Here is a 27,242-nt window from a genome sequence, read left to right as displayed (position 1 = left end):
ATGTGATCTATTCTGGAGAATGTTCCATGGGCACTAGAGAAGAATGTGTTTTCTGTTGCTTTGGGATGGAATGTTCTGAATATGTCTGTGAAGTCCATTTGGTCCAGTGTGTCATTTAAAGTCTTTATTTCCTTGTTGATCTTTTGCTTAGATGATGTGTCCGTTTCAGTGAGGGGGGTGTTAAAGTCTCCTACTATTATTGTATTGTTGTCGATGTGTTTCTTTGCTTTTGTTATTAATTGGCTTATATAATTGGCTGCTCCCATGTTAGGGGCATAGATATTTACAACTGTTAGATCTTCTTGTTGGAGAGACCCTTTAAGTAGGATATTGTGTCCCTCCTCATTTCTTATGACAGTCTTTGGTTTAAAATCTAATTTGTCTGATATAAGGATTGCCATCCCAGCTTTCTTTTGGTGTCCATTAGCATGGTAAATGGTTTTCCACCCCTTCACTTTCAATCTGGAGGTGCGTTTGGGTCTAAAATGAGCCTCTTGCAGACAGCATATCGATGGGTCTTATTTTTTTTTTTATCCAATCTGATAGCCTGTGTCTTTTGATTGGGGCATTGAGCCCATTTACATTCAGGGTAACTATTGAAAGATATGAATTTAGTGCCATTACTGTAAGGTTACTGTATATTGTCTGTGTTCCTTTCTGGTCTATGTTACTTTTAGGCTCTCTCTTTGCTTTGAGGACCCCTTTCAATATTTCTTGTAGGCCTGGTTTTGTGTTTGCAAATTCCTTTAGTTTTTGTTTGTTCTGGAAGCTTTTTATCTCTCCTTCTATTTTCAGTGACAGCCTAGCTGGATATAGTCTTCTTGGCTGCATATTTTTCTCATTTAGTGCTCTGAAGATATCATGCCAGTCCTTTCTGGCCTGCCTGGTCTCTGTGGATAGGTCTGTTGTCAATCTAATGTTTTTACCATTGTAGGTTACAGATCTCTTCTCCCGAGCTGCTTTCAGGATTTTCTCTTTGTCTCTGAGACTCATTAAGTTTTACTGTTAGATGTTGGGGTGTTGACCTATTTTTACTGATTTTGACGGGCGTTCTCTGTGCCTCCTGAATTTTGATGCCTGTTTCCTTTCCCAAATTAGGGAAGTTCTCTGCTATAATTTGCTCCAATATACCTTCTGCCCCTCTCTCTCTTTCTTCTTCTGAGATCCCAATTATTCTAATCTTGTTTTGTCTTATGGTATCACTTATCCTTTGAATTCTGCCCTCGTGATCCAGTAGTTGTTTATCTCTCTTTTTCTCAGCTTCTTTATTTTCCATCATTTGGTCTTCTGTATCACTCATTCTCTCTTCTGCCTCATTTATCTTAGCAGTTAGAGCCTCCATTTTTTATTGCACCTCATTAATAGCCTTTTTGATTTCGACTTGGTTAGATTTTAGTTCTTTTATTTCTCCAGAAGGTGTTTCTCTAATATCTTCCATGCTTTTTTCAAGCCCAGCTAGTATCTTTAAAATCGTCATTCTGAACTCTAGTTCCGACATCTTACTAATGTCCGTATTGATTAGGTCCCTGGCAGTCGGTACTGCCTCTTGTTCTTTTTTTTTTTTTTTTTGAGGTGATTTTTTTCCGTCTTGTCATTTTGTCCAGAGGAGAATAGATGAATGAGAGAACAAAATGCTAACAGGGTGACAACAACCCCAGGAAAATATACACTAAACAAATCAGAAGAGACCTGAAACTGGGGGAAAAGAAAGGGAAAGAAAGAAAAAAGAAAAAAAAAGATAAAACAAACAAACAAAAGAAAAACAATATGATCACATAGGATCAGGCTGGTGCATAGATCAGTGCCACACACTAGATTTTGGGCTTATTTTGGTCTGTTAGAAGAGAGTGCCTCCCAAAATTTTAAAGAAAGAAAAGCTTATATATGTACAAAAATAGGGTTAAATATGACGAAGGGATGGAATATGATTTTGAAGATGAAAAGTATAAAAGATTTTGTAAAAGGAATTGATAAGTTGGTTAAAAAAAAGAGGATTTTAAAAAAGGGGGGAGAGAATGTGATCAGGCTGGAGACTAGAACGAAGCCATACACTAGAGATTTAGGGTGTATTTTGGTCTGTTAGAAGAAACTGTATTCCAAAATTTTAAAGAGAGAACAACTTATATATACACACACACACACACACACACACACACACACACACACACCAAAAATAAGCTTAACTAATATGAAGGGATAGAATATGACTCTAAAAATGAAAAATAAAAAAGATATTTTAAAAAAGGGACTGATAAGATGTTGATTGAAAAAAGGAAAAAGAAAATTTCAAAAAAAACAAGAAAGTAAAAGAAAAAAAAGAAAATTAAAAAAATTAACTTTGAAAGACTAAAGAATCATGGTAAAAACCATGAATTCTCTGTTCTGTATTCCCCTAGCTCTGGAGTTCTGCGGTTCTCATTGATCAGTAAACTTGGCCTTGGCTGGCTGTTCGTGCTGATCTTCTGGGGGAGGGGCCTGTTGCCGTGGTTCCCAAATGTCTTTGCCGGAGGCGGAATTGCCCCACCCTTCCAGGGGCGCACTAAGTAATCTCCTTGGGTTTCCTCTCGGGAGCTTTTGTTCCCTGCAAGCTCTCGGTACAGCTTTGGAGGACGAGAGTGAAAATGGCGGCCTCCCAACCTCTGCCTGGAGGAGCCGAGAACTCGGGGCCCCGCTCCTCAGTGCGCCCCCAGAGAAAAGCAGTCACTCCCTTGTCCCCGGTCTCCGGCCGCACTCCGTGCTCACCCGGCCTGTGACCGAGCGTTTCTATCTCTGGCACCCGACCCCGTGTGGAGTCTCCAAACCCAGCTGATCCCTGCAGTGCGTTCCTGCGCCGCTCCTCCCGGGGGAGGGAGGGGAGTCTCCCCGGCTCTGCCGCTTGTTGGGTCCCTGCTGGAGGAGCAGTGGCCCGACTGGGCCGCAGATCACAGTTTATGGCAACCCCAAGCTGAGAGCCCGCGCCTCCGCTCCGTCTCTGCAGCCGGCTTCCCCGCTCCGATACCTGGGAGCTCTGCTGCACTCAGGCACCCCCGGTCTTTCTGTGACTCCAAGGGTCCTGAGACCACACTGTCCCGTGATGGTTCCACCCCCCAATTAGCCACTGGAGCGACGTCCCTCAGCGGAGCTGACTTCTAAAAGTTCCGATTTTGTGCTCCGCAGCTCTATCACTTGCTGGTAGCAGCTGACGGAGGCCCCTTCCCCCGCCATCTATCCTCCCGAATATCACCTCGGATTCACTTCTTGGCACGTCCTACCTTCCAGAAAGTGGTCGCTTTTCTATTCAGAGAGTTGCTTTTCTTTTCTTCGATCTCCTGTTGAGTTCGTAGGCGTTCAGAATGGTTTGATCCCTGTCTAGCTGAATTCCTGGAACCAGATGAAATTTAGGTCTCCTACTCCTCCATCTTGCTCCTCTGACCAAAGTTCCAATTCTTTAAATAAAATTTTCTAATGTACATTTTTACCCTCAAATTCAACTCAGATCCATCCTTTCATATGTTCATGCAAATGGGATTTTCAACTCAGTTGAGACTGGCCTGGTTCAACATGATTTGGGTATCCCCAAATAATTTCAAGACTGAAGGACAGTTACCAACCCATGTCAGAAGATTTAACCTTTTTCTTTGTTTTCTTCTTGTCTAAGCATCTGATGCCCTCAGGAATCTGGAAATTGAAAATCTGTTATTTATTTTTTAAAGATTTTGTTTATTTGACAGATAGTGAGAGAGGGAACACAAGCAGTTGGAGTGGGAGAGGGAGAAGCACGCTCTCTGCTGAGCAGGGAACCCTATGCGGGGCTAGGTCACGGTACCCCGGGATCATGACCTGAGCCGAAGGGAGTCACTTAACCAACTGAGCCACCCAGTCGCCCCAAAACTGGTGTTTTTCAAACTTATTTGATCCCAGAACCCTTATGTTAGGTAACATTCATAGAAGTAGTGTTTTTTAGAACATTCTTTGGGAATTGCTTTTGCAGACACAAGACCTTACCATTTTTGATTACTGTGCAGAAATTAACTATGATGTTAATTTAACTCTTAGGAGATTTGAGAACAGTACATCTGTTTTGTAATGCTTCTCATCTTTTTGAAAGGTCTTTAGTACATTTCTGTTGTTTTGTAGTTTACGAAAGTGTAATACAGAAAGATTAAACTACTAGCTCAGCATCAAAGAGTGGGTATTTTGTAGCTTGTTGTACTAGATAGAGCTCCTCATTATACCTCATTTCCAAGACTCTCAAGCAGTATTTCTTGGCCCTGAATGTATGTTAGAATCACCTGGGAATTTCTACCTCCAATATTTAGGATGGAAACTTTTGCACACACACACACACTGAAGTAGACAAATATTGTGGATCTTCGTGTACTCATTGCCCAGCTACTCGCTAGAGGCATCAATTTGTGTAAGATCCTGTTTCATTTATACCCCCACTCACTCCCTGCCACCTCTCCAACTGATCTATTTTGCAGTAAATCTCAGGCATATAATTTCATTCGTAAATATTTAAGTATGTATCTTTTTTTTAAGAGAGAGTATAAGCAGCATGGGGGCGCAGAGGGAGAGGGAGGGAATCTTAAGCAGACTCCATGCAGGGCTCAGTCTCATGACCCCAAGATCATGACCTAAGCCAAAATTAAGAGTTGGAAGCTTAAGCTTAACTGACTGAGCCACCCAGACACCCCAAAGTCTATATCATTAAAAGTAAAGGACTCTTTTAGACTTAGAGAAAAGTCACAAAAATAATTTAGAGAGTTTCTCTATACCCCTCACACAGCTTCCTCTAAAGTGAGCATTTTACAGCACCTTAGTACAATGATCAAAATTAGGAAATTAATATCAGTACCACATAAGTAAGTGGAGACCTTATTTGAATTTCACCAGTTTTTCCACTAAGAAAGCCTTTTCCAAAACACAGCCATAATGCTGTTGTCATACCTAAAATAATAATACCTTCATTTATCAGTATAGCTGAAATGCTTTTAAGAAGTAACTGTCTCACTCTAGACTAGTTAGATACAAATCTTTGAAGGGTGGTGAGTGGAGAAGGGAGGAAGCTAGGTATTGGTATTTATGAAAGTGCTCTAGATGATTCTAACGTGACTAGGGTTAAGAACCAGTGTCTTGGAGCATTCATTTTAAACAAACCGAGTTTAAAATTGTTTGAGGAACTTTGGGATTCACTTTGAGTGGTCAGTAGCTACGTGGGGTTGTTACAGAACAGAGAAAGAACAGTACTCACAGTACACAGTACCTTGGTAGTTCTCTGAAGGTGAAGGAGGTGAGCACTGTTGTAGGGTTTTCATTAGTGACTTGGCATCTCTGTTGGTAAGTGCTAGCAAACTCCTAAAACATACACATCCATCTGTGCTCACTTCTAACCTCAGGGTTGAAATTAGTCACTTCCAAATGAATAAAGCAGAGGATGTAGTTTTGATATAACACTAACTCTCTAATATTATTCCAGATGTTTCCTGGAAATTTGGTTTCAAGTGTGAGGAAGTAACATAATGCTGTATGTGTTGAAAAGTAAGGAACTTAATAACCTTGGAGAATATGTATTAGTGGAAGTGTAGAACCTGGATCAACCAGAGACTCATAAAGTTACAGGCCTGCATGCAGTCACTAAGTTTGGATCAAAGGGAAACATGGTTATAACTGTTCTGATTCAGATAAAAGAAAATAAGGGAGTTAGCTAAGCTTTCCTGTTCCTAAATTTGGATGATGCTCTTGAATAAAAAGTCTGTGTTTTACAAATTCGTGTGTCTGTGAGAGGAGTAGGAGATAGAAGTAGTCTTCCTTCCCAGAGAGCCTTGTAATTAATGCACACTGATCACCAGTTTCCTTGGTAGCTCCTGGGGGACCCCTCAGTCAGCCGACCAGCATCACTGAGCAACTGTTGCAGACCTACTCAGTGTGAAGGTTTTTAGGGGTTACGGAGAAATGCGACAAAGTGCCTGCTCGCTGAGAGCTTAGTCTAAGTGAGGGAACAGAGATATGCAGGACAGTAGCGTGAAAGATGAGGCACTATTGATGGAGAGTGCTCCATTGTGGTCCCTAACTGAGGTGCTATGAGTTAAAGATCAGCATATCCTGGGGCAGGTGAGGTTGAAGGCAGCTCTTAAAGAGAAATCAAAGTTTGGGAAATGAATGGAATGAAGGAGGGGGGCGGAGCATTGCTGGCTACCAGAACACCTTGGCAGTCTTAGAAGAAAATTAACTTTGAGCCTTCAGATAACAGTGAAGAAACTAAACTTGTTCAAAAAACTCTACTCTGCATTAACCATAGAACATTGGAGTTCACAGGACCTTCGAGATCTGGTCCAGTGCCCTCATTATTTAGATGCAGAAATTGAAGCCTAGTAGAGAGGGTAGGCAAGTTATCCAGGGTCATGGAGTGAGGTGGTGGCCAAAATTATGGAATTAAAAGTGGATGAAGATCAAAGGAGGGTTTGGTGTTTTGTTTTGTTTTACAGGTGGTATCCTTGAACATGTTCAGAGGTTGATGGGGAAGAGACAGAAAAGAAGAGCCTGTAGATGAAGGATAGAAAGGGTCTTGGAGCAGGGTCCCTGAGGCAGCAAGAGAGGTGAGATTTAGAACCCTAGGGCATTTGTTTTGAGAGAACAGGAAGAATTTGGACAAGTTTATAAAAAAAGAGGGTAACTGGCATAGATGAGCCACACCCGAGGAGCCTGTGTATTCTCTGTGAAGAAGAGGGGAGGTCATTCATTGAGAGTGACCATTGGGTAGGAGTACGGTTTTGAGCACTGGGAGTCACGGAGGGCTCAGCTAAGGGGGGATAGCATGTACCTTATATTTGTGGGTGCTTCTGCATAGTGGTTCTATGTGTAAACTCCAGAGCCTCATTGCCTGGATTCAAATCCTGGCACTGCCTCTAACTAGCTGTGTGACCTTGAACAAGTAACTCAGTCTTTCTGAGCCTCAGTTTCTTCTTCTGTTAAATAGAGTAAGAATAGTATCCACCTCAGAAAGGTTTTGGTGAGGGTTGAGTGAGTTACTCTCTGGGAAGTACTCAGGACTTTGTCTGCCATATGGTAAACACTACAGTGTTGGCTCTTGTCGGTTGTTTTTAATATAAATAATGACTAAAGAGAAAAGCCTAACGCTAATGCCATGAATTGGCCTATATGTAGTTTCTTGATACCAGTAGCAGCCTGAATACTGGCTTGTTTTAAACTGTACTCTCAACAACCCAAGTATGATAAAGAACTAAGTAGAGGCAAGACAATTTTTTAGCTCACTCTTGATTTCTCTCAAGCCCTGCATGATTTCTTCCATGCTAAGGATATGTGATATGTGTAATTTTTTGTGGTTAATTGTTTATTCTACTTTGTGAGTAACAAACCAGTGCCTGGGAACATGAATCATGAGAACTGTGAAATTGGATGGCAGTGAATGATTAGTCCTTGGCTTCTAGGCTGTGGACGCATCACTCTTGTCATTTCAGTGATTTTTCTGTGATAACTCATTTCTAGTTAAGGTTCAAGTTGGCAGGCAGACACTTTTAGTTTTAGGTCACATCAACCGTTGAAATTTGGGTTAACTGAAAAGTGAAAAGAACATAAATCCTACTAATGAGGGTGCCTTCCCCAGGGGCAGGAGATTTGGGAGAGAAGGGCAGGTGGCAAATACACAGTCTCAGGAAGACATAGTTGAGACATTTGGAGCAGCTCCTGTCACTGACCTGGATCATGTTTCTGCCTCACTGTAGTTGCTGTCAATGGGTAAGTATGTTCCTAGATTGGAATAGTTTGTGAACTAAGATAAAACCACTAGGTTTATTTCATTATAGTTATTCTGTGCTGGCTCAAAGGCCTTGAGACTAAATTCATGGTATGATTCTGGTAATCTGTGTTTTTCATTCTTGGGTGTGTTGATAAGCATGCTATTCTAGGATACACCAATATAAAGCATTGAATGGAGGTTTAGATGAACAGGTGTAAGAAAGAATTTTAGTTCTGAGAAAGCCACATGATTACATGGGATTACAAAGCGACCCTAAAGTTTTTCTGATGCAGCCCTTTCATTGCACAAATAAAGAAAACAAGGTCCTTGAGTTTCTTTAGGATTTGCCCAAGATTTTTATTCTAGGTAAAATGATGAGATATGATAGAAGATTGCCAGCCCTCTTTCCTACATGACCATACTACTTACATTCTACTTCTTTGGAATCTTTCATTTTTATTTTATTTTATTTTTTAAAGATTTTTTGTTTATTTGATAGAGACACAGCAAGAGAGGGAACACAAGCAGGGGGGAGTGGGAGAGGGAGAAGCAGGCTTCCCACTGAGCAGGGAGCCTGATGCGGGGCTCGATCCCGGGACCCTGGGACCATGACCCGAACCGAAGGCAGATGCTTAACAACTGAGCCACTCAGGCGCCCCTTTCATTTTTATTTTAGTTTCCTTTTTCATGCAGTAGACACTCAACTGGTGTTTGAAGGAGTGAGCTACCAGGCATGGGCTGGCACACACAGCTGGGCAAGGATTTCTTTCTGTTGACAGTACTGAAATCTTTAAGACCTAGGTGGAGCCATTTTCCAAGTATTTGGCCTCACTTCCTGTACCATGCTTCCTCCCATGGGGCTGGGGAAGAGATTGGTCAAGGTTAAATGAATCGCTTACAGTGTTGCACAGAGAATCAGTGTCTGAGGTGGCATTAGCCTTCATTGTAGCTCCTTCAATTAAAAGCCTGGTTCATGTGGATCACTGGCCTGGTGAGACTGTTACCCTTTACCACCTTGAACTGAATCTCCTTTAAAGTTCAGCCTTGTTAGATTCCTGTTGCTGCTTTTAAACATACCCTCAGACTGTTTTCTGTTTGCTTGACCTCAAATTATGAAATGGGTTGGGAGTGTTTACTTAAAACTACAAATTTTGACAAGATCGTTGAGATGTTTGGCTTCTTTTTGCTAACGTGCTGAGGGTATTTAAAAGAAAGTTTTGTGTTCCCTTTCTATTTTACAAGTTACTCTGTTGTAAATTTCAGGTTGAGACCTTACAGTATAATTATAATTCTCCCCCATTCTTGTCCTTTGGGCAACTTTCTTTTTGGTAAGAAATACAACTGGTCCCTTAGGTGGCAGGAAATGCAGATGGAGGATTGGGCTTATTCTGGTTTGTCTGGCTGTAAGGTAGACCGTACAGTACTTCCTTGGGCCTGGCCCCACACTTCCTTTACACCAGTACTGTCCTGCCAAAAGGCTGAAATCCTGGAAGCAGGCCCAATCTAGTTTATTAATTGCCTTTGGAAATGTAGGCTTGTATTTTTTGGCGAGGCAGGAGCACAACCCAGTTATTTGACTGCTCCAAGATTTAACTCCCTTCTAATTCTGGATACTGACATATGAGTATGTGTGAACAGCAGCCCTCTCCCCCCCCCCCCAGTTTGCTTGCCCTCGACATGCCCCTAGACGGCTGGGGCTGCCAGCTTTTCTAGTACCAGCCGCATGAGCCAGCTACTAGAGCCTCCGTCCCTCTCCCGCCCATAGGTCATTTCCAGTCTGCCAGAGTGGGCAGTGGTGGAGGCCCCTTTAGCTGCCTCTGGAATCCAAGAGTAATTGCCATCTGTAAGCTAGAGCGTAAGCGCATTAAGGGCACGTGGGCTATAGAACTGGAAGTAGGGCTGGGAAAAGCTATTCCCTGTCCTGTCTCTTTCAGTGAAGAAAAACAAAGAATTTTAGCAAATTTGAATGTTGCTCCCGGGCTTGGAACAATGCCTGGCACATAGTAGACATTTAATAAATGTTTGTTAAATGAAGAACTTAATATATTCTTCAATTATTTTACTATCTTTATCATAGTGCCTTTATTCTATTAGGGAAAATAAAGGTTTGAGAGTTGTGTTAGGTAGGGTAGGCTAGACTGCAGCTATAAATAGATGAAGAAATGTGTAATGGCTCAAATGAGACAGAAGTTTAGTTCTTGCTCATGTTCAGGGTGGATGTTTCTGGATGGTAGCAGGTGACTCTCCTCCCTTGAGTTCAGGGATTTAGGCTCCTCCCATCATGTGGCTCTGCCATACCCAACCAAAGACCACGTCCTGATAGCACCCAGTTGGCAGAAGAGGAAAGAATGGAATAGCACAGATGGGAGATTCTGTGGACCAAACCTGTGTCACACGTCGCTGTGGCTGGAACTCAATCACACGGCCGCAGCTAACTCCAAAGTAGGCTGGGAAATGTAGTCTATGTGCATGCCCAGGGCTGTATTACATTTTGAGCTACATTTTGAACATCTGTGTCATCTGTCAGCTTATATTCCTAAAATGCATCTGTAGCCCAACTTTGAGATTCAGAAGCGCAAATTTTTATGATAAAGTTCACTTGATCTAAGTCCTGTCAATGAAAACCAGGTGATACTATGAAAACACTTAAGCTTTTCACATTAAGTGAAAAATCAGAACACAGCATTATACAGTCAGTATGATTTCAACTATGTTAAATAGTTAAATACCTTTTTAAAAAAAGATTCAAAGGAAACATGACAGTTGTGGTTGCCCGTTAATGATGAGATGATTGGTGGTATTTGTTTTTAGCCTGCTTCATTCTATTTTCTGTACTTTATATGTGTCTATCTTGAACATACATTTTTTTCCCAACTTGGAATACCTCTATTCTTTCCCCCCCCCTATAACATATGAGTCTTATTAGGGCTCTCTCTTCCTGGGTGCAGAATTTTGACTCACTGTGATAAGGACATGCCTTTCAGAACTTTGTATGCATGTGCCTTTACATGTCTGCTTCACTTATGGACTCATTCATCTCTGTGCCAGGCTCTGTTTTAGGTGTTGAGGATATATCACTGAACAAAGTAGAATTGTTTCCTCATAGAACCTTACATGTCTGGGGAAACAGACAATAAAGGTAAAAAAGTGTAAGATAAGTGCTAAGAATGGAAATCTAAGGCAAGAAAAGGGATTTGAAATGTCATTGGGATGGAAATTATAGGTAGGGTGGACCAGGAAGACCTTTCTAGAAAGGAACTTGTAAGATAAAGATCTGGCTAGTACAGAGTGAACCAGGAGACTGTTCCTCAAAACTCTGCCTATACCTAAAATTTATTAAATTTTTTTGACCAATGACAATTTCAGTACCCAAAATTCTTGTCCTTATTAACAATCTGCTTATTGTCATACTTATCTGGATGTTCTGAAGTGGAGACTTATTTGCTCTCTCTGTTGTTAGTAGGGAGGACACTTGCAGATCCATATTTTTTTTTTAAAGATTTTATTTATTTGAGAGAGAGCATGAGAGAGAGCATATGAGAGGGGGGAGGGTCAGAGGGAGAAGCAGACTCCCTGATGAGCAGGGAGCCCAATGCAGGACTCGATCCCAGGACTCCAGGATCATGACCCGAGCCGAAGGCAGTCGCTTAACCAACTGAGCCACCCAGGCACCCACAGATCCATATTTTTAAAATATCACTAATTCTTTCAGGTCTCAAGGATTCCCAAAGGATTTATCTAGGATGTGTTCTTAGAGCTTGAAGCAACAGCTTTTTTCTGCCCATGTTGACAAATTATATTTTAAAGATTTATTTGTTTATTTTTGAGAGACAGCACAAGCGCAAGCAAGGGTTAGGGGCAGAGGGAGAGGGAGAGAAGCACACTCCCCACAGAGTTAGCCCCAACGTGGGGCTCAGTCTCACGACCCTGAGATCATGACCTAAGCTGAAATCAAGAGTTGGACGTTTAACCGACTGAGCCACCCAGGCGCCCCAGCAAACTAGATTTTAATATTGTAAGCCTTTAGATGCCATCCTGGCATTACTTCACAGTTCATGCTACACATGACTAGAGAGCTTACTACTTGTCTAAGGTCACATCAAACCACTAATAGAAATTGCTCACACAGAGAGTTAAGGTGACGGCCGCCCTGCAGCCTAGAGTGAGTGGGATCATGAATGGGAAGGTGCTCTGTAGGACTGCGGGAAGCTATGTAAATGAAGAGATCATTTTAGGGAGTAAAAGACATTTATCTCAAATGCAGCAAGACCAGGAGGAAGTGGTGTGAATCTGTAGAAGTATGAGTATTAGTGGCACAGTTTCAGGAATGATCTCTCCCTAACCCTAAGGCTCCTCAGCCATTCCCTCTTCATCCTTGCCGAGACCTGGAGTCTCTCTGTGAGCACTGCCTCCCCTGCCTTTCCGTCCCAGAGCAGTCACAGTCGTATTCTCCCACGTCCACCATATTCACACTGCCCTCTGGTCTCTCCTGCTTCTCCGTGTCTCTCATCTTCCCTTCTGCTAGAGTCTGCTCCCCGTCCCTGCCTGGTGGATCTGACAATCCCATCAGTACATGCCAATGGCCTGGGCATGCAGCATTCCTGGTTTCCCCTGGTCAGAAGCCATTTCCTGCCTCATTTCTCCCCACGTGCTCAGGCGGTGTCTGCTGGATGAATGTGTGTATTAAGCTGAGCTGTCACCTCAGCCTTCTGCATGGGTAATGCTATGGCCGTCACATGTCCAGTGAGGTCATCCAGCATAGTGCTTAGGAGCACACCCTCTGGCTTCAACTGAGATACGCCCAAATTAGTATGTTCGTATTCTCACATTCTTTCTTCAGGCACGGGGTAGAGAATTTTGACAGTAAAGTATTTACTTCCACACCACCTGTAAGGTCTGTTCTCTACTCTGAATCAAAAAAGGGACTGTGTTCACGGACGATTGGGGTGCATACATGGAATTATAGAGCACATGACCCAGTTTGACATTGTTTTAGTCACCTGAGCTTTAAATATTGACTGTGTCACTTAGGTTCATACAGACTTACCTTTATTTCCCTTTAGTCCTGGACACTGGTAAGGGGAGTCCGGGTTAGTGACGAGGCTCCCAGATTTTCTTCACCATCCACCCACTCCATCTACCAGCACAACTTCTCCAGATTCTCTCTTAATACCGTAGTAATAGTAGTCCTGATAACACTGCTGTCACTTTTTACATTGGGCCGCGTGCCAGGGGTGGAATGAGCATTTTACGTGCCCTGTCATCTACATTTCCAAAGAAACTGAGATTCAGAGACCTGAAAGTTAAACCATTCGGGGTGACCCAGCTGTAAAATGGTAGAGCTGGGACTCAAACCCAGATCTAAGACCCATGCTTTTTCTACCGTTCTACTTTCTTTCTCTTCTGTTCCTTACCCTAACACCTTGGCTTCTCACGTCCTCTCATCGTTCATGTGCAGTGCTCACACACTTTCCCTGACCCTGGCTTCCTTTACAATATTCCCTTCGTAATTTCATGATACACTTTTATACTTCAAAAGCAATCCTGACAGGATGCAGCCACACTTACAAAAATAACCCCGCAGACCCCACAGTTACACATTTAAAATGCCAACTCTGCCCTCATCCAGGCTAACTTCCCACACTTTTCCCTGATCACTCTTTTGAGAAGAGGGCCTTTTACTGGGATCTTGGGGGACTGGTGATAATGAGGGAGAGCCAGAGAGGAGACCTGTGCTGAGGGGCTTCATGCTGCCCCCGCTCCCTCTCTGGGACTGCAGAGAGGGACTCTGACTAGGGAGGAAGCGGAACAGAGACTTCTCAAAGCCAGAGTGTGTCTTTGTGCCCCGAACTACTATCTTGTGTAGTGTACAGGGAAGGCTCTCCCAAGGGCAGGGAGAAGCGGGATTTCTGCCCTGAACTTTATTTGTACCCTGATTTTTTTCTTCACTTGCTGCCTTTCAGAGGCCCTCACTAGCTCTGTTGTGAAGGATGGGGGGGAAAGAGGTAACCGGCCGGACTTTCTCATACTTAGCTGTGGGAACTGCCTAAAGGCTTTGAGATTCCTCTCCTACCTTCCCTCCTAGGCCTAGCACAGTGTAAGAAGGCGTTGGGGGAAGTTGGGCAAGTTATAAAATTACTGTTGGAACAAAGTGATGCAATTCAAATTCTTGAGGTCCTGGTATGTCTTAATTCTCTTGAAGGCCCAAATGTGTTTCTTTTAGGAGACATTTAGATACATTGTTTGAAAAAAGGAAACAGGATCACTTCAAAATGTCCATTATGTGGTAATCAATGCCATTCAGCCTGTGTTGTAATTAATGAAAACATTGGGGACAGTCTGCCCATTGTTTGTTCCTTTCGCAACAGGAAATGGCAGACTAATAAGGACCCGGGGAAGGTTTACGTAATGCCAGAAGGAAGTAGAAACTGTGCACAATTTTGACCTATATGCTCCTAATTGCAGATGTAGGCCCACCTGAGCAGGTTCCTATTCCTAACGGACTTAGAGATGTCTGATTTGACTTTGACATTCATTAACAACAGATTTGGGGGGTTCTTTATGGATGGAAATCAAGTCACAGTTTTCACACAGTTTAATTCACTTGACAAAGTAGAACGAACTGTGGAAAAGGAAATGTCACTGGCCGACCTTCATTCCTTGGGATGGTTGACAGCGACCGTGAGATGTGGAACCCAGCCCGGCTCTGGCAGTACCCGCCCAGTGGGCTTCTGCAAATGGCTCAAGCACTCTGGAGTAGCCTTTACTGTCAAGGATGCCTGCAGCTCCAACATTCTGTGTTTAAGCTCCCTTGGTGAAGTCAAGGATTGTGTAATGCTTGTATAAGTGAAGCGTCAGAGTCCAAAGTGTACAAACAGACTTTGCCAGTGAAAATGTCATTCCAGTTTATCTGCTGACAAAGATTATTCCCTCTGGTCTCCTCTGTTTTTGTTTTGTAAATATCCATGCTATATCTGGTAATTTGTTTTTTTTGTTATTAAAAAATAAATCTTGGTGGTTAAAATAGGAACAAAAGTGTGTTCTTTCACTCCACTTGAAAACTGTCAGAAATTGCCATTTCAGTTCATCTGTTAAGGTTTTCAAAAAAAAAGTATGGAACACATTGTTCAACATGGTATGTATTTAATTGAAATGAATTGACATTCAAATTAATTAGCTCTGGGGAAAAGATAGGTGAAGATTAGAGGGAAAAGCATGGGTTTGAATTCTGGCTTCACTGCTGGTACTGGCTCTTTGACCCTGGACACATTCTGTGATCTGAGTCTCCAGTTCCACGTCTCTAGAAAGAGAGTGACATTTTCCCTATAAAACTTTTGTGAGGAACAAAGACTGTGTGTGTGGTACATAGTACAATGCCTAACATTTAATAGATACTCAAGGTATAGTAGTTGTAACTGTTATACATTATTTTATTACATTAATTAAAACAACTAGGGAATTACTGTTATATACTGTGTTCTGCCTACCTATCATCCTAATATGTACATGTGTTACAAAAAGTCCCACTTGTATGGACTTCAGGTTTTGATTTTGGTAGATCATGTAGATTGAGATTTGCCAGAGAGGAGTTTCTCAGCTGATTTACAGAGCAAATGTATGATATGAGAATAAATGGTAAAAGTTTACTTTTATAAGCTGTCCTTGTGAACTGTTGTGTACAGAAACAGGATTGCTTCAAAGTGTCCCATTTGTGGTAATTGGTGCCATCTAGCCCATGGTGTAATTAATGAAAACATCTTCCCATTGTGTCCATTGTGCAAGAGAGAGGCATCCTAGAGAAGATTGCCTCAGAGAGCTCCCAGATCCTCTGTGGGAATGATGATCAGGAGGAGGGTCAGAAACCCAAGAAAACACGTAGTTGACCTGGAAAATTTTTTGTTGCAGCCCAGCACACGCTAACCTTCATAATCTTTGAATCCCCAGTAAAGGGCAAGTGGTGAAGATGTGGTTAGAGATAGAAGATGGAGGGTTGGTCAGAATGGGCCAAACTGGTGGCAGGGGGCATTCGACTCGATTCTCTGAAGTGGAGACAGCTACTCATGTGAGTCAAAGACAAAATCAGATGGTAACTGATAGAACAACTAAGCCCAAGCACCAGGATCTGAGAGTAGAAGAAAGATCTTGAGAAGAAGGTGCCTCCACTGTTGGGGGAATGCAAACTGGTGCAGCCACTCTGAAAAATGGTATGGAGTTTCCTCAAAAAACAGAACTATGCTATGATTTAGCAATCACACTACTAGGTATTTACCAAAGAATATAAAAATACTAATTCAGAGAGATATATGCACCCCAATGTTTATAGCAGCACTGTCTACAATAGCCAAATTATGGAAGCAGCCCAAGTGTTCATCAACTGATGAATGGTTAAAGATGTGGTGTATATATACAATGGAATATTACTCAGCCATAAGAAACAATGAAATCTTGCCATTTGCAACAACATGGATGGAGCTAGAGAGTATTATGCTAAGTGAAATAAGTCAGAGAAAGACAAATACCATGTGATTTCACTCATGTGGAATTTAAGAAACAAATGAGTAAAGGGCAGGGGAAGAGAGAGAGGCAAAGCAAGAAACAGACTCCTGACGATAGAGAACAAATTAATGGTTATCAGAGGGGAGGTGGGAGGGGTGGGTTAAATGGGTGATGGGGATCAAGGAGGGCACTTGGCGATGAGCACCCCATGTTGTACCTAAGTACTGAATTACTATACTATATGCCTGAAACCAATGTAACACTGTATGTTAACTAACTGGAATTTAAATAAAAACTTAAATTTAAATTTAAATTAAAAGCAGAAGGTGCCTCTAGTCAGGATTGAGATTAAGAATGCAGCCATTAAGGGGTCAGTTTAAGAACCAGCAAGGAAGGTTCTGGGAGATTGCTGAGAACTCGGCTTCAAGGTACCTCTCACCCTTTTATAGTGGGGCAGTTCAGTGGTTGTTAGTATATTCACAAAGTTGTTCATCTAACACCACTGTCTAATTTCAGAACATTTTCATCACCTATATGTTAACAGTCACTCCCATCCCCCATTCTCCTATTTCCTGCCAACAGCTAATCTACCTTCTGTCTTTACGGATTGCCTGTTCTGGACATTTCATATACATGGAGTCATATAATATGTGGCCTTTTGTGTCTGGCTTCTTTCACTTAGCGTACTGTTTTCAAGGCTCATCTCTTTTGTAGCTTAGATCAGTATTGCATGCCTTTTTATGGCTCAATCCTATTCAGTTGTAGGGATATACACTGATGGACATTTGGGTTGTTTCTGCTTTTTGTCTGAACAATGTTGCCATGAACATTTGTATGCAAGTTTTTGCATGCACATATGTTGTAGTGCCCTTGGACATATACCTAGGAGTGAAATTGCTGGATTCTATAGTACCTCTGTATTTAACTTTTGGAGAAACTGCCAAACTGTTGTTGAAGCAGTGCACCATTTTACGTTGCCACTAGCAGTGCACGAGGATTTTAGTTTCTCCACATCCTCACTATCATCTGCCATTTTGTTTTAGCCATCCTAGTGAGTGTGAAGTAGTATCTGTGGTTTTGATTTCCAATTCCCTGATGACTAATGATGTTGAACATCTTTTCATGTACTTATTGGCCATTTGTTTATCTTTGGAGAAATGAATTTGCAACAGCAGATTTTGCCCTTGGAACAGTACTGATTTATATGGCAATGCTAATGTTCTCTAATCAGGGGAGTTGGTAGTTTTGGCACTTAGAATATGTAAAAAGGTGAAGCTTTATGTAAAACACTGAAGCATTTCCAAAGAAGGATGTCTGTCCAAAGGAAGAACAAAGCTGGGGCAGGATTTGGAATGTGGGAAGAGGGGCAGACGGCCCTTGGTGAGCTGGCCTTAGCCCTTCATGGCCTCTGCTTCCCACCCCATATTCCTAAATTGATCTCTTTGGGAAACAGGAACTTAAATGTAGAAAGAGTACAGAGAAAGTGAACTATTGAAACCAAATAAAATTTGACCTTGACACTTAAGTTAACTGAGAGACATTATTACATTAAGAACTGAACAATACTTTTAAAGGGTGGGAAAGATAACATGACTTTTTTTTTTTTTAATGTCTCAGTTGAGTTCTTAAGCAGTCTTTTTTTTTTTTTTAAGATTTTATTTCTTTGAGAGAGAGAGATAGCAAGAGAACATGAGCGGGGAGGAGAGGGAGAAGCAGGCTCCCTGCTGAGCAGGGAGCCCGATGTGGGGCTCAATCCCAGGACCCTAGGATCATGACCAGACCCGAAGGCAGATGCTTAACTGACTGAGCCACCCAGGCGTCCCTTAAGCAGTCTTTTTTAACATTTTTTTTTAAACTTAAGTCACTGATGGGAAAACGAGTCTATTGATCATATAAACTTGAATTTTGTTAACTGTGGTACACAGTTTACTGATTTTTCTTTTGATCTGTGAAAAAGGTATTATACATATCTATGATTAAGGTTTTAGGAATTTAGAAGATGTACAGTATCTTTGTGAAGCTCTTACTGTATTATACATCTAACTTAAAACTATAGGCCTTTGTAGTATGTACCACTACTTTGAAAAGATTACCTTTACTTTGAAAAGGAAGTTACATCAAGCATTTTGATATCTTACATAGGATGACCGACCTGTGTGACACTAGCATCAAAGCTTATTTTATCAGGAAATCTTTTTTAAAGATTTTAAGTAATCTCTACACCCATTGTGGGGCTCGAAACCACAACCCAAGATCAAGAGTTGCAGCGTCCACCAAACTGAGCCAGCCAGGGCACCCCATCAGGAAATTTTATGTAACAAAATTTTTGAAGCAATGGACTCCTCTTGGGGAAGACACCATTTTTTAAAGCTCTTCTGCTTGCTTTCAAAATATCTTTTGAAAAAATATATATACATGCATGTATACCTATATATTTTTTATTTCACCATTTTATTTTACCACAAACAGTGGAAGGAGTTACTCATTCTCATGGCTGAACACATAAATCAAAAACACATGGAAGGACTTGTAGGTAAATAATGATTTTAGTTATTATGTAGTGTAAAATGTTTCTGTCAGGAAACTACAAGATGAGTAGTGTGACTGTTGTAAGTTTTTCAGTAGCAAAGTTTGGAACAAAAATGAAACGTGTCAGTGAAAAACACAATGGTAAATTGTCACTGTGATTGTGTAAGCCTTGACGATAGTTAATGTACTAGCCATGAGGCATAACAATAAGTTCTCCCGCCGTTACAACAAAGATATATTGTGTCTGTTGGATACCTCAAAATGTCATTCTTTTCCCTGCCCTTATTTACTAAATTCCTTACCCTGTTTTTCCATGTCATGAAAAGGAATTTTTAGACATAGTTTCTATTTCAGTTCACATATATGTTATAATTTATGGTGCTCTGTTTTTCTGGGGGCTATTATAGGCTTTTTGTACATGTTATCTCATTACTCTTCACATCAGCCTTCTGAAATAGGTACTGTCATTATGCCCAGTTTAAGGGTGAAGAAGCTAAGGCTCAAAGAGGTTAAGTGACTGGCTCAGTCACAAAGGTAGAGAGGTGCCTGGCTGGCTTAGTTGGTAGAGCCTGTGACTCTTGATCTTGGGGTCATGAGCTGAAGCCCCACATTGGGCATGGAGATTACTTTAAAAAGAAAAAAGTTACAAAGGTAAGCAGTCATATGCAGAACCAAGATTTTGACCCAATTCTGACACCACTCTCTTCATCTGCAAGCTATATAAGTTGGTTGTGAATCTAGAATGATTCACCTTAATTTTTTATTTATTGTGTTGCTTCCATAGAAGGCTGCTCCTCAGAGAGTGACTCTCAGTCTCAGTTGGAGCTTAGGAATGCCTTCAGATATCTACATAGGTCATTTGGAGGGTCTGAACAGTCAGTTCACACCTGAGGTAAAAGCTCTGGCTAAACCTTTGGGAAGTGAACTATTGAGAATTTAAGCCAGTGGGTCTGAAAGCATTGGAGTCTGCCACTCGAGCTCAGTCAAGACAGGAGTTTCCATGAAACAGGTCTCCCTGAGGTTCGATGTGCAACGTTAGGAATAGCCACTTCTCATTTGGCAGTAGACAAGGAATGGGATTTAATCTTGGTCATGAGCTAGAAGCCTCCAGAGTGATTTGAGAACTGAGTAGAATTTTTTTCCCGCCAGGGAAGATGTGTCAGAGCTTTAGCAAGGGAGTTCTTTTCAGACAACTGTTTGGTTAGCATCTAGCTACTCTTTTTGTTCCTTTTCCTTTTTTTAAAGATTTTATTTTTAAGTAATCTCTACACCCACTGTAGAGATTGTTCATTGTGGGGCTTGAACTCACAACCCTGAGATCAAGAGTTGCATGCTCAACCCACTGAGCCAGCCAGGCACCCTGTTTTTTTCCCTGATCTGTAGTTCAGTTTCCTTAATACTGCCTGTAGGTGCAATCTTCAGACAAGTTTTACTTGTATAAATTTTGAATTTTTTGTCCCAAGAGGGTCAGATTCCATGTCCAGATGATCTCCTGGAGGATTCTTCACTGACCCCTTCTCCCCTACCTTTCTTTTTAATAAACTCAGTTCATATTCAGCTGATCAGTTGGAGGCTTACTTTCCTGAAAGGGGTCTTAATTCTCCTTTTAAAGATTTTAAAAGCTGATTTTTTTCCCTTAGAAATTCAATTAGTGTTTTAACAAGACAGAAGCCCCGGGCAGTACTCTTTTTTTTTTTTTTAAGATTTTATTTATTTGAGTGAGAGAGAATGAGAGAGAGCACGAGAGGGAAGAGTGTCAGAGGGAGAAGCTGTCAGAGGGAGAAGCAGACTCCCTGCTGAGCAGGGAGCCCGATGTGGGACTCGATCCCGGGACTCCAGGATCATGACCTGAGCCGAAGGCAACTTAACCAACTGAGCCACCCAGGCGCCCCTGGGGCAGTACTCTTGAAAATATCCCAAATTTGGATTTTTTCATTCTTTCTTTCTTTTTTTTCCCCAAGATTTTTTTTTTTTTTTGAGAGAGAGTGAGCACAGAGCAAGGAGCGGGGAGGAGCAGAGGAAGAGAATCTCAAGTAGACCTCCCTACTGAGCCCCGCGCCTGACAAGGCAGGGCTTGATCTCACAACCCTGAGATCATGACCTGAGCAGATATCAAGAGTCAGATGCTCAACCAACTGAGCCACCCAAGTACCCCTGGCTTTTTTTCTTAATATTGGGTTTTAAGAGTTCTTTACATATTCTAGATGTCTATTATCAAATATATGTATTGTAAATATTTTCTTTTAGTCTGTGGCTTGACTTCTCATTTTCTTAATGGTATCTAAGAAAAGTTTTGAATTTTGATGAAGATTCTTTGCCTACTCCAGATAGCAAAGGTTGTTCTCCTGTTTTCTTTTTAGAGGTCTTATAGTTGTAGCTATTATGTTTAGGACTGTGATCCATTTCTTGGTAATTTTTGTGTATGGGGTGAAGTGTAGGGGTCCAGATTTATTTTTTACCATACAGAGATCTAGTTGTTCTAGTACAAATTATTGAAAAACTTTACTTTCCCCACTGAATTACCTTGGAACCTTTGTTTAAAAAAACAACAACAACAATTGACCACATGTGTTTAGACCTATTTCTGTACTCTCTGTTCAGTTTCATTGATCTATGTGTCTCTGTGCCCATATCATACTAACCTAATTATTGTGACTTTATACTGTCTTGAAATCAAGTACTGTAAGTCTTCAAACTTTGTAGTTTTTTAAAAATTCTTTTGGCCATTTTGTGTACTTGGAATCAGCTTATCAAATCCCTGCAAAAAATTCCTTCTAGAATTTTGATTCAGCTTGCAGTTGACTCTCAGCAAGAATTGACATCTTAATGATATTGAATCTTCCAATCCATGAACATGGTATACTTACCCATTTTTTAAGATCACCTTTAATTTTTCACAGCAGAGTTTTGTATTATCAGTGTACAGGTCTTGTAGATATTTTGTTGAATTTTCCCCTACGTAATTGTTGGGTGCAATTGTAAATAATGTTTTTAAATTATATTGTCTAGTTGTTCATTGCAAGTATACAGAAATACAATCAATTTTTGTATATTGGCCATCTGTCTTGCAACCTTGCTAATAAACTCACTTGTTAGTTTTATTAGTCTTTGGTAGATTCCTTAAGATTTTTCTAAGTACACTGTCATGTCATCTACAGATGAAGACCCTTTTATGTATTCCTCTCTAGTTCCTATGCCTTTTATTTCCTTGTATGAATTTACTACACTGGCTAAGACTTCTAGTACAGTGTTGAAAAGAAGTGATGAGAGTGGACATCCTTGCCTTGTTCCTGATTAGATAGAAGAGGGTCCTTTACCACTGTGATGTTTGCTGTAGGTTTTCATAAATGCCCTTTATTAGGTTGAGGAAGTTTCCTTCTGTTCCAGATTTTCAAAACTTTTCATAAATGAATTTGTCAAATGCTTTTTCTGCATCTATTGAAATGATTATATAATTTTTAACCTTTATTCTGTTGAAATGGCAAATAACTTTATTTTTCAGATGCTGAAAAGGCTTTCATCTTTGAGATAAACCTCACTTGGTTCTGATGTATCATTGCTGGGTTGATTTGCTAATATCTTGGATGTTTCTGACAGTGGACTGCCCAGATGAGCAATTAGGCTGTACTATCCAAATAAGGTATTTGGAACAAGTTTGAGCACATTCTACAGATAACTCATGTCTTAGTAAAGCCTGTAGTTACACCCACAAATAATTTCACCTTCTTTTTTACTTGTCCTTTGACGTGTACTGCCATCAGAGACAGTATATGCATGTCCTAGCAGGGCAACATTTGAGGTATGAATTTAAGAGTAAACAGTGGGTTCTCTGAGGGCAGGGAATTTATCTCATTCATTTCTACCCGTATAAGATTAAAGTTAAGTGGTGGTACAGAGGTCCAAAATCACAGTGGCTTATACAGAATGGAAATTTCTTCTCTCGCAGGCCTGGTACTGCTCTCATCCACAAAAGTCCTCATAGACCTAGTCCTCTGGTGCTCTGCTCTACCGTCCCCGGGATGTGACCTTACTTGTTCGCCGGTCGAAGGGGGCTGCATCTGCATGCTGCCTGGAGGAGCAGAGTGAGGGAAGGGATGAAGAAGGAGGAGCAGGGTCTATGCCAGCTGAGTTTTAAGGAGGATACCCAGAAGCTGCCATGAGAGACTGCCACATATACGTACCTCTGACTAGAACTTAGTCATGTGGTCAAAGCAAGGTGTGGGTTTTGAGGCAAAGGTTGTGGAAAATAAGCAGTCATTCTCTGTTGGAAAATCTAATAGTTTTTTCACTTACATGGTTTTTCTGAAACAAAGTTATTTGCAACATTTCCCTTTCTGGGCCTGTTTTCTGGAAGAGCCAAGATACGTTAACAAAGACAGTGGAAAACAAAAGTCATGTCGATGTAGAGTAAGCTGTGTGGGGTACAAACAGTGTGGTTCTCGGTACCTGGGTCCCCAGGACCTTGCATGCGGGACGGCACAGTGTAGCACCAACAGAGGTCTGTTGACTGTGTATTATGTATCTGCTTCCTCATCAGAATCTCTGTGCCAAAAATAGAAATAGGAAAGGTGAATAAGGATATGTTCCAGGTTGTCAAAATGGTAAGATTCGGAATTGCATTAGATACTGCCTTACTGAAGTCTGGTCGGACGTGCTGGAGTCCGTCTGTACACACATGGGTACACACAGAGGCGGGCACTAGGGGTCAGCGGCCATGTTGCCTCAAGAGAGTGAAGGGCGGGGACATGAGAAATAGGCATCACCAGTTTTGTTACACTTCCCCAGGTTTTAAAGTCTTACTTGCACCAACTCGAGACTTTCCTGGCAGCAGTCAGAAAGAAGGGGAAAAGGTTTAAAAGGCAATAACGTCTCCATCATGCAATTCAGTGCCATGCCCCAACTAAAATCTAATGGTACACTCTCTTGCTCGGGGCATATGGGTGAAAGGAAGATGCTAGACTGAGGAGGTTTGGCTTCTAGTTTTGGTTCTGTTGCTGTGAGACCTCGCAGGTCACTCAGCTTCAGGTTTCTTCTTCTGTGCTTTTTTCCTCCATGGACTTTCAGGGAATTGACTCTTGAGAGACGTACTGTCAGCGTGTGTGAACAGCAGGCTCGAATTACGTGTGCTCCCCCAGGCACTAAACATGAAGTGGATTTAGGCAAAAGCTCTGGATACATCAAACACGGGCCCCTGTCAGATGTGGAGATGTGTGGGCGTGTCTGTCACTTGAACAAATACCACTGTCTGATCAAGTATAAGTCGGGGGAGTGGTTGATTGCCAAGGCCCTAAGACATGACAAGTTAGAGTCTTGGAGGCCATTTCAGATAAACTTCATGGGTGTTTGTCTAGTCTGGTAGAGTTGGCTGTGGGGAGGACGGGAATGGCCCTGCCAAGTGAAATGTGGTAACTCAAGATGGTTCTGAATGCTGGAGCAGGCAGTTCAGTGGGCTCTGCTGGTTCTTATGAGGATTCCAGCGAGGTCCCAGGTCACCCACTGTCTGTTGGAAGGTGGAGTGTTTCTAGGTGCTGAACTGAATTGCCATATTCTGAAAAGGCCCAGTGGTTGGCTCTCAGGAACACTATAATTTACTGGCCCACTACCTTCAAAGTGCTGAATGACTGAACAGCGTTGCAGAGAACCATCTGAAGGTATAAATCGCTTCCACAGTGTTGGGAGGTAGCTGTTTCCCTCCCCCCACTTCCTCCCACTAGCTGTTTTTTTGTCCCCTGAGCATTTCAGAACAAGTGAGGAAAGAGCTAACATAGAAAAAACAAGCGAAGTTCTTCTAACACCTTCCTCACTCGCCTTCTTTCCACACCCCCCCCAGACAAACAGCATAAAAATAGAACTAGTTATTTTTTCTTGGGGCTGGCTTTGGTCTCCTCTTGTTTGTTTCCTTTGGTGTTTGTTTGTTTGGAGGGAGGGAGGGTGGGGAGGGGCAGAGGGAGAGGAAGAGCAAGCATCTCAAGCAGGCTCCATGGCCAGCACGGAGCCCAACGTGGGGTTTGACCTCACGACCTTGAGATCATGACCGGAGCCGAAGCCAAGAGTGGATGCTTAATTGACTGAGCCACCCGGGTGCCCCGTGGGTTGGTTTTTATCACACCATTTCCAGAGGCTCTGGTAACATGTATTAGGTGCCATCATTTTGCATGAGGCGGGGGGTTGGGAAGGGGCACACTCCTGGAGTGGATAAGAATGAGGGGCTGAAGTAGCGTTTGAACTCAATTTAAGGGTCAAAATTGGAGTCTTGGTAGTTTGTTTTCTTCCCTACACAGGAGGGGTGGGTATAGGCACCTGACGGGCTGGACGTTCCTGCCCCCTATTTTTATCCAGGTGACAGGTTCCAAAAAACTTCCCCAGGGGAAGAAAATAGTCACAAAAGGGGAGCACAGAGCCTAACATTTGTTTAACTGGGGGAGGGAGTGCATGGAGCAGTTTGCCTCACAGCAGTGTGGTGCACGGTATGGGCTTGAGCCTTGGCTGTCAGAGAAATCCACCCCTTTCCCTGCACTTGTCCCCCCAAGGGGCCATCACCCTGCAGCCATTCAAGGAAGACAGGGAGGAGTGGCAAATGTGAAGCACCTCTGAGCCATGCCAGGTCCTGTGCTGGGTGTGTTCTCTCACTCCATCCTCACAGTTGGGGAATCAGTTCCCTGGTTTGGTTTTTTTTTTTTTTTAAGATTTTTATTTATTGGAGAGAGAGCGAGCGAGGGAGCATGAGCAGGAGGAGCGGCAGCAGGAGAGGGGGAAGCAGACTTCCCACTGAGCAGGGAGCCCGATGTGGGGCTCGATCCCAGGACCCCGGATCATGACCTGAGCTGAAGGCAGACGCTTCACCAACTGAGCCACCCAGGCGCCCCTAGGTCCCTGTTTTTTGCAGATGTGCAAAAAAAGGTAAGTATTATCAACTCAGGTGGCAGAGCCACATTCAAACCCTGGTCTAATTTCCAAGCCCAGGATTCTTTGAGTAGAGAGGAAAAAAAATCTGACGGTCTCAACAAGGTATAAGTGGCTCACATGCCCAAAACAGAGCCAGAAGCAGTCATCTCTGAGTCCCCCTCCAAAGATGACTGTGGGGCAGCAGTTGACAAAGCTGAGCCAGTCAGCTTCCATTTGGCCCGTGGGACTCATGCTGGGCACCTGGTCCTCTGGAGAGGAGGACTTGCTTCAACTAGGTTTAATGTATTTCCCTTCTTTCCTCCCTCTACAGATGGATTTGTCTGTAGAAACTCTCTTCAGCTTCATGCAAGAGCGCCAGAAAAGATATGCCAAATACGCGGAGCAGATCCAGAAAGTCAACGAGATGTCAGCCATCCTCCGCCGCATACAGATGGGCATTGACCAGACTGTGCCCCTGATGGAGCGGCTCAACAGCCTGCTGCCGGAGAGCGAAAGGTTGGAGCCCTTCAGCATGAAACCAGAGCGAGAGCTCAGGCTCTAGAGCTGCCTCTCCCCTCCGGCCAGGCTGTTGTTCTGTGGGAACAGAGCCTGGCACCGCCAATGCCCTGAGGACGTTGGGAACCAAAGTCCCAGGAGGTGACTGGATCGTGAAGCTGGTTGGAGGCTCTGGGACTCCCGGAAGGGCTGTGACACGGCCCGGCTGGCCTGAAAATCTGAGCCTGCCCCACCTATATCCCCTTTCCTTGATGCGTTTTTCCCTTTGCAAAACGAACCAAATTGATTCTCGGTGCTAACCGAAGTTGGAGCATTTGAATTATTAGGAGTTTGTTACAGAACTGTGTCGGGAATTCTTTTTATTTTGTTTAGATTTTTTTTTCTTTAATCGAGAGTGTATATTGTCAAGTCTAGCTTGTGGGGTAAAGCTCCAGAGAGAAGGGGAGAAATGTTTTAAGAAGCTCTGTGTCCTTGATGCCTTCATGAAATTTTACTCAGTAGGCTTTCCGTGTTATGAATTGTTGTAAACATAAAGAACTAATTTAATCCAAGTATCTGTGTTGTTCCTACCCTGTTGACGTCACATCAGGTCTTTATCTGGGGCACCCTGTTCCTGCCGTGGCTTAACACTGGTGTTTTTGTTGTGTGCTGGGTTATGGTGTCCGTCCTGCGTCGTCCTCGGAGACTGAGGACTTCCTTTGAACACCCTCATCGGGCTCATCTCCCACTGATAGCTGGTTTCCTTAATGCAGATATGGTTTAGCTTTCTTTTTATTACATCAGCACTGGCAAGACTCCAATGTCTGTAAGAAGGTTTTAACCACATTTATTTTACTAGCCCGGCAACCCTGCTGCGTTAGGCAGCCTTTGAAATGCCTGCAGCGGGCGTGTATCAAGCCCACTCGAGGCGCCTGACATGGTGCCCCGACTACAAACAGGGCTCCGTGGTCCCGGCCCTTCCTTTCTGAAGAGAGGAAACTCTCAGGGCTGCTGAACTGCCGGGAGTTTAGGACAGGAACCCACCCGAGTAACCACAGAAGTACTTAGTGCAGGAGTGTGCACATCAGAACTGTCCCCG

At 42.6% G+C, this 27,242-nt stretch overlaps 1 protein-coding gene across 4 annotated transcripts in view; it reads left to right on the top strand.

Annotated features, from left to right (window-relative positions):
* The window catches only part of BORCS5 (BLOC-1 related complex subunit 5), a 98,376-nt gene extending 71,661 nt beyond the window's left edge, over window positions 1–26,715 (top strand). For all 4 annotated transcript variants that reach the window (XM_025879844.2, XM_025879843.2, XM_073877966.1 and 1 more), the window contains one exon: window positions 25,980–26,715. In XM_025879844.2, the coding sequence (XP_025735629.1) occupies window positions 25,980–26,210 (231 nt within the window). In that variant the 3' untranslated portion in view covers window positions 26,211–26,715. The remainder of the gene's footprint in view (window positions 1–25,979) is intronic.
* The last annotated feature ends 527 nt before the right edge of the window (window positions 26,716–27,242 follow it).

The sequence above is a fragment of the Callorhinus ursinus genome, unplaced genomic scaffold, assembly GCF_003265705.2.
Source record: "Callorhinus ursinus isolate GAN/ISIS: 27379988/994484 unplaced genomic scaffold, GSC_fseal_2.0 scaffold27, whole genome shotgun sequence".
NCBI lineage: Eukaryota > Metazoa > Chordata > Mammalia > Carnivora > Otariidae > Callorhinus > Callorhinus ursinus.
This window is presented reverse-complemented; position numbering and strand designations above follow the sequence as displayed.